The 14,717-nt window shown below is 49.7% G+C and overlaps 4 protein-coding genes across 4 annotated transcripts; 3 read left to right on the top strand and 1 right to left on the bottom strand.

Annotated features, from left to right (window-relative positions):
* Positions 1-196: 196 nt before the first annotated feature.
* On the top strand, positions 197-637 carry EsH8_I_000272 (uncharacterized protein; the record flags this gene model as incomplete). The annotated part of the gene is made up of 3 exons (XM_083267685.1): positions 197-249; positions 303-441; positions 491-637. 3 exons carry the CDS (start codon positions 197-199, stop codon positions 635-637), a joined length of 339 nt encoding a protein of 112 aa, XP_083118123.1.
* Positions 638-4,665: 4,028 nt separating this feature from the next.
* On the top strand, positions 4,666-5,454 carry EsH8_I_000271 (peptidase A4 family-domain-containing protein; the record flags this gene model as incomplete). Its single annotated transcript, XM_083267684.1, has 1 exon — positions 4,666-5,454. The coding sequence occupies one exon, from the start codon at positions 4,666-4,668 to the stop codon at positions 5,452-5,454; it is 789 nt and encodes a 262-aa protein (XP_083118122.1).
* A 178-nt stretch (positions 5,455-5,632) lies between these two features.
* On the bottom strand, positions 5,633-7,891 carry EsH8_I_000270 (Alpha/Beta hydrolase protein; the record flags this gene model as incomplete). The annotated part of the gene is made up of 5 exons (XM_083267683.1): positions 5,633-5,654; positions 6,286-7,230; positions 7,282-7,378; positions 7,440-7,643; positions 7,702-7,891. 5 exons carry the CDS (start codon positions 7,889-7,891, stop codon positions 5,633-5,635), a joined length of 1,458 nt encoding a protein of 485 aa, XP_083118121.1.
* A 2,070-nt stretch (positions 7,892-9,961) lies between these two features.
* On the top strand, positions 9,962-14,111 carry EsH8_I_000269 (Six-hairpin glycosidase-like protein; the record flags this gene model as incomplete). Its single annotated transcript, XM_083267682.1, has 4 exons — positions 9,962-10,283; positions 10,338-10,459; positions 11,606-12,253; positions 12,315-14,111. 4 exons carry the CDS (start codon positions 9,962-9,964, stop codon positions 14,109-14,111), a joined length of 2,889 nt encoding a protein of 962 aa, XP_083118120.1.
* Positions 14,112-14,717: the final 606 nt, after the last annotated feature.

Genomic DNA, 14,717 nt, shown 5'->3' with positions numbered 1-14,717 from the left:
TGGATATAAACCAGCAGAGATTCCACCTCAGGATAGTGACGTTTAACTCCAGCCCCATTCACGCCCATCACATTCTTTTCTTCGGTCCAGATCTAGTAATCAGTACCAACTCCGTTCATTCATTTCACAACCAACTCCATTACAGTCACTACTTTTACCAACCATCCCACCCACAATCTCTCCAATCACCGCCAAAATGCAGTTCACCATTGCCAAGGTCGCCTCCCTCTTTGTCCTCTTCTCCGTCGCGTAAGTCCCCTTAATTCGCCAGACTACAAAGAGCCTGACTAACGCAACATCAGTGCTGCCGACCTCCACGACAGCTGCGCCTGCCACAACGGTGACAGCTACAACTGGCGCATCACCACCAAGGCTTGCGAGCTTTACGCTTCCAAGAGCTACCAGTGGGGTGCCGGCACTTACGACTCCGCCTCTGGACGTGTAAGTAGTATTTTTACCATTTTGGGCACATGACGCTAACATCCCTCAGTGCGTCAAGAACTCTGACAACGATTCGATCGCCGGCAAGGAGTGGGAGGCTGCCTGCCGCGAGGTTGCCAACACTGGCTTCGCTTGCGCCGACGGCCAGGGCCTGTACTGCAAGGCTCCCACCAACGAGGTCCGCGGCCGCTGCTAAGCGACCGGCGTGGAGATGCTGGGGTCTAGATCTTAAGGCTTTTGTCGCTTCACTAGCAAGGCCGGCCTGTCCGTAAGGCTGGCAAACCGCCATGACTCCACTCACGTCCTTAGCCGGCTCTGGACCGGTGGTGTCTGACGTGCACCAAACAAAGGCATCTTGACCAGGAGTGACTCTGGCCAATCAGTAGCGGAATTGGTCCGTTTAGTTTTACGAATTCTAGGCGTTGTTGGTGTTCGTATACCTATAGAAGTGTGGTCTCGTGTATCGTAAATATGCTCGCTCTCAAACATCATCCATACACTGTCAATTACTGTCAATTATATTTGCTCTGTTTATTATTCAATGCACTATTCAAATTATTCTTCATAGACGTGTTAATACTGTTTGTGATTTGACTTTTTATCATAGCTTCTAGTGACCAGTCGCAACGGTCAGACGAATCCATCAATGCTAGAGCACAATCGTAGGATCCATGTAGCAGCTCGCGGTACCTGGTGTCATCTGACATTCGGAGGTGACACTGCTCGTTCTAGTCGATTCCCCCGACTGGTACTGTGACATCCCGTTGAGCGGGACTGCCGATGAGTCTAGCACTAAACCTGTGATTTTTCTTTTCTTTTTGCACCAGTGCTGGCTAGCGATCCGCTTCTTGAACCTCAACAAGGATCAACGCATGTAAGCTAGAATATTCTATTTTCGGTCATTCTAATAATGATTAATGCTCGCCATCTTCGATTTGTTAACGCAATTACTGTTTCTGCACCTGTCCTTGAAATACTGATGGGAGGGAGGGTTGACGTGGGAAGACTAGTGACGTTCTAGAATGAATCTCATGATGAACGCACGTCAACTGACGAGGACGCCCCGGCTTCTTTTGGCGAAACTCTAATTAAGGGGGTATATACGGTTGCATCCGGGAGGCGCGATGGAGCCTGTGTGGCAGTGAATGACCGGGATACACCTTGACATGACTCTCCAATCTGCAGACAGCTGCAAAGAACCTGCAGCCAACCTGCAGTGCTACCGTTCCAGGTTTATTCGTACCTGAAGGCCACCCCTTATAATACACCACGATAAGCACCACGTGCACCCTGTATTCGATTATAGCCAATTTAGTCACTGGCCTTCCTCGGAACGCGCGGAAGAAAAACGCGATACATTGTTGTTCGTCGAGGTAGCAATTCCCTTTTTCTATGCATAAAGGCAGTCTTCCATGAGTACGCCTATCGCGCGGTGTGATCAATCGTCATGCGATTGATTAAGTCTTATCTCTCCACATGTGAATGCCATAGCCCAAGTATGGAGCAATGCTAAATACTGTCATGCCATTAGGTTCTCGGCTAGATCAGACGGAATTTTTTGTTTGCTGTGCTTGGTTCTGGGAATGGACATTGCGCCAGAAAACCCGTTTTGGCATTACTCGCCTTGCGGCCCCGGCTAAGTTCCGCTCCACTTGTGGGTCAACTCCGAGTTATAGGGTCGCTCATGGTTCGGCCATTCGGATATTATGTGGCCCCGAGAGGACCAGCCTGGGTAGACAGAGAGACACGGCGAGACTGACTAAACAGTCGAATGCGTGTTCTAATGCTCACAGGATGCTTCACTTGGGTGTATTCTATTTTTGTTTTTACAAACGATTGCCTTAGGCATGGGACCAGAGTGGATGGTCAACTTGTTTTTGGCTTGTTATTTCCACCAGACCTGTTCGGGACTCGGGGGATGGTCTTCGCCGCACAACTTGTTCCGTAGATACTGGATATAAACTATGGGCCAGCTATTTTATTCATGTTGTACGTAATATACGACTAGCTTGAATTATGGTAATCTGCTCCTTTGGAGGCGGCTGTGTCACGCTGCTAGGGCTGCATCTGGAGGCTGGACCACGAGAAGGATGGTCGTAATAACTGAATTTTATATTGAAAGGTCATTCTAGATAACAAAAAATAAATGTACTAGGTTATGAGTATGACTGAATACTTACACTGATCATTTTTCTGCAAACGAGAAGCTCATGACGTTGGGTTTCGTTTAATTGTCCGAAAATAGGAGTGTGTATTTTATGCAACAACATAACCAATACCGTTTCCTACATGCTGGGAACATTCAGAGAGTGATTCATAGATTTATTCCACTTTTTGTTCATTTTGTACCTAGTGTACTTCGTTTGCCTGCTTCGTTATCGTCCAGAACAGAGCAGGACCATGACATTGGTACAACAGACTAGTAGTTCATATCTCAGTGGGATATCACCAGTACGGCAGTGAGCTACCTGAATTGAAGTATGAAATATTTAAAGAATGTTTGGATTTTTACATGCGGAATCAAAGCTCTGTCTGCTCTTTTGCGCTCAGAGGAAATATCATATCACGTCTTTCTGGTAGTATAGATGGGTTGCATCAGAGTGCCAGACAAAACTTAGCTACTGTACGGATCATGATTGCATTTGCCTGGTTTTATCCGAATACTTGAAGAGAATTAGGATCGGGATAATTAGCCGTGCCATGCGATTACACAAAAGTATACATGAAGCCTATGCGGTACTAAATGGCCCCAATTGGACAATAGGGCGAAGGGTTTCATAAGCACAATTCTGGTATACACGCCCCATAGATATTTAAGACGACTGTATTAAGATAACAAGAACTAATATGCATTGCAAATAATACATGCCTGCATACTGTTGGAATCACAGAGTATCTGTTGTATACAACAGGACTGCCCGTATGGGCTGGAGCTCGCCGAATATCTATGGTGTATTCGGAAGCTGTAAATCGGTATGTAGAAGAGAAAGTAGGAGGTAAGCAGCAGCAGCAGTGGAATCGTAGATATAACTGCTGACCGCCTGTCCGTATTCTGGTCACGTCATCCAACACATACATTATCTCGTAATGGAACCAGCTCGTGTTAGAGTACGCGCGTTAACCCGCTGGCAGAGTTTAATTCAACTAAGCAGCAAAGCCTTGGATTCGCCGACCATTACGTCGTTAAAGAAAAATTGGCTAAATAATGGTCGGAAGAAGTCAAGTATGTTTACAGAGCCAGTGATATTATAAAGTTGACCCTATCGTAATCAAGAAGTTCTAATAACGTTGAAAGATTCCAGCATCGCACATTTACAATGCTGAGGGCGAAGATATCGCGATACTTCACCGTGGAATGACCAGTTTTGAAGAAAGTGTAAAACGACAACGTGACTGCTGATAGTTTTTGAATCGCAGCCGTTATAACCTGCTGGCATTGCTTTCACGGCTCAACATTTCTTATTTCCTATCCGAGGCTAATCATTAGTCTCTCCCGCCCTCCTTCCACATCCGGTCAATCTCATCGCATAGTGGAGGATGCGATGTGCCGGATTCCCGCCGGGATTCCAGCGGCAGTCGTTTGATGCGCCTAAATTGTCCCGTCATTCAGATCTCTCATGGCGGAGACACAGCACACTAATCTTGAAGAGTGTTTATATCCGCGAGCGCGAAAGCTAACGAACCCTTGTCTTGGCAACGTTACTCCAATCAACCATCGGCCTTTGCCCTGTCCGCCAATAATGTATCCACAGCCCCAACCTTTTCTCGGCACTCATGCTGCTATAAGCTATGGCGCCATTACAAACGACCTTTCCAGAAAGGAAAGTGGTATACACTGGGGGACCCTTGATACGACTCTCAACGACGGCGGCTTCACGATGTTTCCCAAAAAGGGAGGAGCTTGAGATGCGCTGTAATGTGACGGACGGGTTCAAGTGCATCTTTCACAAAGAATAGGTGCTGCTACAGAACCATTTTTCGGAATACGGCATCGTGAATCAAATTACCTGCGATAAGTAGGATAGTGGCTCATACATAGCGTGAAGATGCAGAATGATGGCTGCCGAGTTGCCGGTGACGGGGGCATCTTGAACAGCTATAAAGAAGGTATGAAATCGCTGCCAAGACATATGAACTTGCATCAGCATCCGCGGCCTTGAGACAAAGACTTCCATACAATCCATCCTTCAATTCAGATCATCTCCCTCGTAACCATCCTACAAGATGAAGCTCGCCGTTGTTCTCCTCTCAGCCGTTGGCCTTGCCGCCGCCGCCCCCGGCACCAAGCTCGTTCAACGGGACACTTCGCCATTGATCCCTCGCTCCTCCCAGCGAGCCAGATTCAGCTCGGCCCCCAACCAGAGGCTTTCCGTTGACTCTCTGGATTCCACCAATGACAAGAACGTGGACTACTCTGGCAACTGGGCCGGTGCCGTCAAGATCGGGACTGGCTACAACCACGTCACGGGCACCATCACCGTTCCCGAAGTGAGCGGCTCCCGAGGAGCTGCCGCGTCCGCCTGGGTTGGAATCGATGGCGACACCTGCCAGACCGCCATTCTCCAGACGGGAATTTCCTTCTACGCCGACGGCACCTTTGACGCCTGGTATGAGTGGATCCCGGATTATGCTTACAACTTCAACAACTTCGATGTCAGCGTCGGCGACAAGATCAAGATGACGGTTGACGCGTCCTCCAAGACCAAGGGCGTCGCTACCCTTGAGAACCTGACCACGGGCCAGAAAGTCACACACTCTTTCACCAGCACTCCCTCTTCTCTCTGCGAGACCAACGCCGAGTGGATTGTCGAGGCTTTCCAGGAGAACGGCAGCCAAGTCACTCTCGCTGACTTCGGCACTGTCACCTTTACTGGTGCTTCGGCTTCAGGCTCCAGCGGCACGACTACCCCCGCTGGATCGGACATTATCGACATCTCCCCTAACGGAGGCAAGACGGTTCTTGCTGAGGGCTCCGTCAGTGGCAGCACCGTGACTGTCAAGTATGTTGGCTAGTTACCTCTTAAGGAGACATACAATATTGGAAGCGATGGAGGTCAGGTTGTAATAACCTTGGCACATCGGGGAATGATGGTCTGCATTTACTGAAGCTTATATTAAAGTTAGACGGGAGCATCCACTCTCATTACGCTTAGTAGTCAACATACACATGACCTTCAGCCTATTCAAATACTTACCCAAAGTAGCCTTTTTCGCTGTGAAAAAGTTAGCAAGTGTAATTTGTTTGATTTGAACCATGTTAAGTTGTAATTGGCCTTCAACCTGTTTCCGTTATCATAGTAAACTGGTCTGAATACTCAAATAAGACATTCCTAGCACAAGTCCCAAACGGATACGTCTCAAGTTGACAAAATACCGAGTCTTGAGTGATCTACCTAAATTGTGCGAAGTTCTTGATTTTCTGTAGTTTATCGGCCCACTTGTTAGGACGTCCGAGATGCACCAAATCACTAAAAGAACTGGACTGAGCAAAATTATTTCGTATTGACGGATAAATATTGGGTACATACACGGTAGTGCATAATTCTCCAACCAGGCATCAAGAGACATCGAGACCGTGAGAAAGAGTTCATTGCAAGGCCAAGCCTCCTCAAAAACCAGAGGTGATTTACTTGCTTCTGTCATTAGAACTGTGCGCGGGCCTAGTAAGGCCATTCGAACACGGTTGAGATATTTACAGACCAAGGTGCGCCACCTGACAACGAGTCTACACGACCAAGCAGATGCTCAAGATGACGAAATGCTACCGCAGGAGCATACTGCGGTACCATATGGCCACTCAGCTTGGCAGTTGAGTGGGTGAAGCCGCGCTCAGTATGTACTGACCCTTGCACGTTTCCTCCGGCCCAGCTGGGGACGTTGTCATCGCTAATGTTGATGGTCGGAATGAGCAGCTCCTTTGAAGGCTGTTGTTGAAATCCCTGCTTCCCGTTCCATCTGACCATTTGAATACCAAGCGTAGTAACATTTGGCTGAATCACGTAGTCCGCCAATCCGGATCCGACATGGACATTGTTCGTGCGCTCAACAAGCGTCTGGAATTTTTCCTCGTGCTCGGTTCCGTTGTAGTTGTCATTGCCGTCCACGTAAACAGGATCCTGACATTCGGTCCAAGTAGGATGGTCCTCAGGAACATGTATAGCCTTTCGGACGGCTGGGTAGTTGAACCACAAAGTCACCCCAGGAGGAGTGTACATGATGGAAGGAAATCCCAGTACGTCCCAGAGAACGGGGCACTGGTCGAGAATGTGATACCCGTTAAAGCATGGGTTTATGACGCCCATGATCTCGTCAAAGTGAGCAATGATATCGCAGTCATCAGTGATCTTGGCAGATGGCCAAGGTCGTGCGGGGGGAGGGTAGGTTAGGTGCTTGTTCATGTAGGCGTCCAGTGCGCATTTTTTGTTGTCCTTCTCCAACTGCTCCTTTGCACTTTGAGGAAGCCCAAAGACATTCTCCCAGTATCGGTGGAACGCGGGAAAAGCTGCATGGTCAAAACCCAGATTGTCCGAATAGGGCATGACCGGATCGTAGTACACCGCGCCTTTGACATCGAAATACGTTGTGTCGTTCTTGTCCAACATGGCAGCACCGACGTAAGGCACGTAAATTCCAGCGTAGCTCTCTCCTCCAATGAAGATGCGCTTATTCTGGAGGTCAAATGTTTGCAAAAAGTTCTTCCAAAAGCCAACGAACTGGTCTGCTGTTTCGGCGTTGTTTGTGGCAGTGACATTTCCGCTGCTAAAGCCTGTGCCGATAGGATATTCAACCCTTCCCAAGATAGTCAGCTCTGCAATGTCAGGAAGGCGCTCAAAGACCTACCATATCACGTTTGCTAGTTTGTGCCATGACCATGCATTGGGTACAGGCTTGTAAGTTCCATATTGCCATAAAAAGGGACCATTCTCTTGTAGGAATCCTGAGTATGGTAAAAGACCTATCAGTCATGACATTGTCATCTCCTTAGCGAATGTACTTACCCTCCATTGACGAACACCCGGGGCCGCCATTGAACCAAATTACAATATCGTCTTTGCCGGCTGGGTTTTCAGTGGGAAAGAACCAGAAGAAGTTTTTCTGCTGTTCATCTTGTGGCTTGGTGGCGTCGACAGGAATCAGACCTGCGTAGCTTTCCCCAACATCGAATCCTACGTCTGGAATCTGCGTACCATCCACGTAGAAGGCTGTAAAGGAAATTTTTGTCAGCGCCGCGAAACCCAAGAACTATCCGGCATGACTTACCACTGGTTTTATTTGTGTAGTACTGCAAAGCACTACGGCGCTCAACGTGCCGCGGGGCCCTCTTACTGTTATCGACTGCAATTTGACGGTTGGATCGAGCAGCCCGATGCAAGCCAGGCGAAACCCACGCCGAAATCAAAGGCAAGCTAAGGGCAGCAGTGAGCCCGGTAGCAACACTTAATAACCGCATGTTGTCAGATGCCTTGCGGTTGGATCAAGACTCAAGGTCGAAGGTCTGCCAAGAAACGGCCAAGAAACGGCCAGGAAACAGGCCGTACCATTGTATAACTAGGTGAATATTTGGGAGTGTTGAGCCGCCCACCGGGTGCTGCTATTGGGGATCAAATGATGCGAAATTGAAAGGTGGACACCGCTTGGCCGAAGGAGGCATGTCATCTGCCTGCTGCAACTTTCTCTGTCATTGCAAATGAGTTAATAATTCGGTTGTTCACTGTGCGTCTCCTCTTGCGTGAGGAGTTGCATGGCGTGCAATTCAATCATCGACGAAAAGGGCAGGTCGGAAGCATTATCTCTCTATTTCCCCAAAGATTGCACTGATAACCAAGCCGAAGTGCCGAGTGAGCCATATTGAGGTGGAGCAAGATAGATTGGAGCCAGGTTAATGTCAAAAGCTTGTTTTTCCCCACATCAAACATGACTGGCAGACGGCTCCCGCGTGAAGTGCAACAAGGCATGGATCTTTCGGCAGCTGGGCTTTTTGTATCGATACCGGCAGCTAAGCTTTTTGTAAATTAACTGTGCCGAGAGCTCTCGTGCCATGGCAATATATTCAATGGCCAGTCGACTGTGTTTGCCCACGCGCTGAGACGATCCAAGAAGCTCCAAGATGTGAAATCACAAAACCCGAGAAAACTTCGATAATAAATCTTTTTTACTGTGAAGTAATGTTTTTAAGCTTTTTTTAGGCATACATAATTATTCCAGAGCCAAGGCAGCGAATTGACCACCTCGAAACTTGACGATGAATGGGCTGGTAAACGCACACCATGAAGCCAACAGAATATTGTCAAGGAGGAATTCATAATGCACCTAAATCCTTTTCATGTTGGTACTGATTATCAATCAGAACAGCCAAAATAATGTTAATTCACACTGGTATTCTCTTACATTTCCAACATTGCAGGTTTTGATTGTTGATTGACTGTCAGAACTATTTGGGTTGCATTGTCTTCTCTTATAATGTCTGGGATATGACTTCGTAGTAGAATCATTTCCTCAAATCCTGGGTCATAATTAGATGTATACTTTAAATGATACCTCTAAGTTGTAAGTTACTTGCATCGTCCAATGGTTTGCACTGCCACAATCCAACCACAGCTTTCGTCTACTTGGGCGAAGCAGACTCCGGGTTCACGTCATCTTGACGCACCAAGAACACAACATGACACACAATTGGTAGCCCCAGCCACTGTTTCAGGGCCACTTGGCCTGTGGCTGGTTGAATTACTTCGAACCTTATCCAGGCTTGTGATTGCAACTTGAATGGTGGCTCGACAGGTCACATGCCCATAGTTGTGGCTGTGCCGAACACAGGTACGACCTTTACCCAATCTCATGCATGATGATTTTGGTGTGGCTGGGTAGTATGTAGGGTGGCTGCTAGGAACCAAGGTATAATGGAAAGGAATGTCTCAGCTTATCCGTCCACTAAAACCAAAGTAACACGAGCAACGGCGATCGGCTGTTGAGAGCGGCGTGCTCTTTTGCCAAGTATTAGCTCGCGCCTTGGTCCATTCTCATGAAATTTCCACCTAGTGTGAGTAGTGTCAGAGGTAACCCGTTCCCTCCAGACCTCAAGGGTCTGATCACCGCTAATAATCTCCCCCTCTGATGCAAAAAGACACACGTCTTCCCGAAATGACGTCATAGCAAGCCCAATCCGACCTGCGGCAATCTCAGCCCATTCAGCCCGTTATGCTTTCCGATCGATGTGACATCTAATGGGCTGGGAATTGTCAGCTACACAGGTAGCGCAAGCAGCGCCTCCTGCGTTCTGGTCAGCCCCAAGCCACGCCAGTAAGCTGGCGGGGTTGGGCTGATTTTACAGGCGAAGAATTGATCGTCCTTTAACCTTTCACATGCGCCTCTATAAAACATTCAGTGTCCCCAACGTACGAACAGACTGCTCGTTCCGTAGTCATCTTCCTACCCCAATAGCCTCCCAAACAGCAGTGACCCTACAAACCTCTCAATTCATAACAAAAACCCACGACGGCCACGCGCAGAAAACACGGTCAACATGGCAGCCCATCAGCTGGCCCCGGCCACAAGCTCGATCGGCATCTTCCCTCAATTGACGGCACGCCAAAGCGAGACCCTCGTGTTGAAAGAGAAGATGCTCTCCCTCACTGGCGATAGCTTCGATATCAAACTCAGTAACGGTCAACCGATCCTCCGTGTGCAAGGCAAGGCAATGTCCATCTCCGGGCGAAAGTCGGTCTACGACATGTCGAACAACCACCTGTTTGACATTTCAAAGGAGCATTTGCATCTCCACACGACCTTCGTCGCACAGGATCCTAACGGTAACAAGATTATGGAAGTCAAGAGCAGCTTTGCGCGTGAGTCCCGACCATGGCCCAAGAGAAGATGGAAACAACTGACTTTTCGCTTAGTTATCGGTTCGAAAGCAACCGCAACTTTCGTGTCCCCCAGCACTGGCAAGACCGAGACCCTCGAGATGAAGGGTAACTGGGTGTCGACGCAAGCTGACATCATCGACACCAGCACTGGCCAGGTACTGGGTCGGATTGACAGAAACATGCTCAGAGCCCGTGACCTCTTTGGAGGCAAGCAGACATATGCGCTTACTGTCGCACCGGGGGTCGATATGGCCCTCATGTGTGCCTTGTGTATCTGCTTGGACGAGAAGAAGAATGACCAAAAAGGCTAGATAACCACTCTGTTGCAACAATCGCCCATCTATAATACCCAGTCCATGATGCGTCGAATAGTTGAGACTTAATATACCTCTTGAAATTATTCACTCGTGCAAGAGTACCATTTCATTTGACACCAAGCCTACAGTGCAGATGTGTTTGACAAACACATGAGTATGGCAACCAACCAAGTGCGCACATCATGCGAAGTCGGTTACAAGGTCCAACGAATAATGGCTCTCGACGCAGCACCTCCCCGAACACAGAGTGTCACTTCCAGACGTTTTGTTCAACTTTTTCAGCTTAGCTTGAGACGAGTGGGTTCTGGTGCTAATCCTACCGATGTCAATGCCGGCCAAAAGATTCATATGCTCGGAATGCGACCCGGTGACTTTCCCCGCAGCCTTCCCCGCGTGTGTTCCCCGCAAACTAACAGCGTGCACCTGCCACCTCGTCTGGGGAACTCTCCCCAACCGGGTGAGCAACCTGCGAGCGATACCAAACTCATGGTATTTTGTGGGGTTTACGGGCTTTCCGAGCAGATCCAAATAGCGTTAACAACACAAGAGATGGACAGGAGGACCGCTTGTTCGGAAACCGATCGTCCGAAGATTGATGCCCCAGAGACGCGCAATGTGCGAGACGTAATGTAATCTAAGGTGTGGATCATTCAAAAGTTTTAACTACAATACAAGGCGACGCCCACAACCCGACTGACACTACTGTGTGCAAAAAATATCATCGAATTGCAGGCGAAGCGCATCACTTCTTATACATGTTTCACATGTGTGTTGTGTTCCATCTTCTTTACCTTTGACACTGCATCGGGAGAGAATAATGGTCGTTCCACTCGCGCTGGCTGCGGTTGCCGCAGGACTCGTCACAGCTGCACAAAACAGCAACTCAACCACTGCCAGGTGAGGAACATAGCTGTAGAATCAGCCATTTCGGAAGACGCGATATTCTGACAAACTTCTGCCTTTTGCAGAACATTTACGGCAAAGCGAATAGCCACTGGCGATGCAGCTCAACTCCAAACCCGGTCGTTCGAAGCCTTTGACCTCAGCCCGGAAACTCCGGTGGCCACCCTGGACTACGGGGCCGAGAGGGCGGGTTATCCGGTCTTCGACGTCTCCGCCATCAGCGCCCCAGCACAGATCGAGGTCAAGTACACCGAGCACTTTGACGGCCTGAATCGCCCGTTCGGCGATGGACCATACACTTTTTCCAACCAGCTGAGCAACAGTTTCCGCGTCGAGACTTTCAACATCACCGTCGTCGGCCGGGTTGTGTCGCCGCTGATCCAGGGAGGCCAGAAATGGCAATCCATCAGGCTCTTGACCAATGGAACTGTCACATTCTCAAACGTAGGGTTTGAGGCGACCATTGACACTGTCGAGCCTGAAGACCTGCCTGGGCGGTTTGAAAGTGATGATGAGACCTTGAACGAAATATGGAAGCTAGGAGCTCGAGCGGCGACTGCGGCCTGCTTTGACAAGGGGACACAGAAGAGCATCTGGGAAGTGAGCGAGGAGGATGGAGTGTTTGCGCGAAGCGTGCGGCCATCCCTAACGTACAAAGCGACGACCTGGAGCAATTACACGCTTGAGTTTGATACCAAAATCCAGAAAGGTGGAAGTTGGTGGGTTACGGTAAGACTTGGCTTAGCCCCCTCCCAATATCTCATGGCTCGATGCTGATGTCAACTTCCAGGGTGGAGTCGTCGCTGGCAACGGATATACAATGCTCTTGACAGGCGAGCTCCCGGAGTCCAACCGTTTCGCCAACGTCAACACCACTCTCACGCCGCCAAACACCATCTCCTTGGCCTATGGACCGGATTTCGTGAACCAGACAACCCTGTCAAGTTATATTCTCGACGTTTTCCAAGTGCCCTTCACAGTCCAGGAAAACACTTGGTACCGCATCAAGGCGTCTATGGCACCAACAGGGCACTTGGCAGTGTCTATCAACGACACGCAGGTGCTTAACATCTCGCGTTCCGACTACCCCTGGGCGCTCGCCGCTACGTCCTTTTCGGGGTCGCCCGAATTCACCGGCTCGTTTGGGTTCGGCGCTTACCAGGACCAAGCTGCATACTTCAAAAATGTGCTTGTCTACGACACTGTCAACGGCTCCGCGTTGTATTCAAATAATCTCACGAGCGAAGACGTGCTCACCGAATATGGAACACGCGCAAACTATGAAAGCGTCTGTTTGGATGGACCCAAGCGCGATAGACTGGTTTGGCTCGGCGACTTTTATCACACCGCTCGCATTATATCAGCCAGCACGTCACGGACGGACCAGTCCCGAGGGACCCTGCAGCTTCTGATCGATTCGCAGATCGAAAATGGCCAGATGAACATCTCGCCCAACCTAGGCTACGACCTCAAGTCCGTCGCCACCGCTCTGGCACCAGACGGTAGTTTTGGCTTGCAAGACTACCAGCTCCTTGGTCTGATGGCATTCAACGATCACGTCCGACTGAACAATGACATTGAGTGGGCGCGATCCACCTGGGCCCAATGGCAAAAGGTGATCGACTGGCTCCTCCCGCAAATCAACGAGACGACTGGCCTCCTGACGTTCGAAGGCGGCTTCGCATTCACCGGCCCAGCGGACGGGGGCTCTGCGATAGGTTGCGAAGCAGTCCAGACGCTCCATGGCGCTGCCGACGTAGCCACCGTGCTCAATGACACCGACTCTGCTACGCAATACCGAGAGGCTGCAATGTCGTTGGCCAAGGCGATAAACGAGCGCCTATGGAACGACAAGATTGGTGCGTACGGGCTTTCGGTCGCGGATCTGGACAGTATTTCTGTGACAGGCACCGCCTTTTGCATCACTTCCGGCGTGGCGGATACGAATCGCACAGCACGGTCTCTCTCTGCCCTGTCTACTTTGAAGCTGGGGCCCGGGTACAAGGACAATTCGGGCGTGTCTTCCAACGACACGAGCATCAACATTTCTCCAAACACCAACGGCTTCCTCCTCACTGCATTGTTCATGGGTAACGATACCCAGACGGCCAAAGACCTAATCAAAAGCCTTTGGGGTGCGATGCTCCCCGGCACGGAGGCACAGAACAAGAGTGCCGTTGGGGCGAGCTGGGAATACGTCAACGCCGCAACGCTCCAGCCGGGCCTGGACTTATTCACGAGCTTAAGTCATCCGTGGGGCGGGGCGGCGACATATGTCTTGACGGAATGGGTTGCCGGCCTGCAGCCAGCTGCAGGAACAGACGGCTTCGGATATCGCAACTGGGTTGTAGCGCCTGCGGCTGGTGTTGAGTTAGGCTTACAGACAGCGAGCGCCAAGGTTATTACTGCATTCAATGGCGACTTGAGCGTGGATTGGAGTATCAGCGGCAACAATATCGGCGTTACTATTCGCGCCCCTATATCTACGCAAGGAAAGTTCGTTTACGGTGGAAAGAGTATTGCGTTGCATGGGCGCACCGAGTACCAATTTACGGTCGACTCCTCACTCGACGCCGGCATAGTCTAGCCTTAATCACCCGCCAATGTATAAATTCATGTTTGTTGACCTAAAAATCGCGTCTCTTGCTGCAAAAAGCTCACAACTATTAAGACGCCATGAAGTGACTGACAGACTAGGGATCGTAGCCAAAAGACCAATGTATATGGCGAAAGGATGCCGTGTTGCGCGATGGCTGTAATATGAGACCTAGTAACGCGTACGCGTTTCTGGCCGTAGCCGAGACAGATGCGGGTCGTCAGTCTTAATGTGGATTCGTGACATTGTGAACCATCGCGTGCCTCCACTCTGTGACACACGTACGGTTGTATAGTGTAGTGGTTATCACTGTAAGTTCCTCCGAGACTCGACTACGACGTCATCGCATGCTGACTCCCCCCGAGCCAGATTTTGATCTGCTTCAGACACCTTCTGGTAACCCCGGTTCGAACCCGGGTACGACCTCATTTTTTTCCATATTCAATTTCATTTTTATTTTCTTGCATGGCTTAACTCCTGGCAATATGCCCGGTCTTCGTCGCCCCTATGAATAAAAGTTCTTGCTTCGTTGTTACTATTCGTGGTTGTTTTGATGTGTCGCTCGCGGGAGTGTAGCCGGAGGTACTGGAGCCTCTG

Source organism: Colletotrichum jinshuiense, chromosome 1 (assembly GCF_051148585.1).
Source record: "Colletotrichum jinshuiense chromosome 1, complete sequence".
In the NCBI taxonomy this organism is placed as follows: Eukaryota; Fungi; Ascomycota; class Sordariomycetes; order Glomerellales; family Glomerellaceae; genus Colletotrichum; species Colletotrichum jinshuiense.
This window is presented reverse-complemented; position numbering and strand designations above follow the sequence as displayed.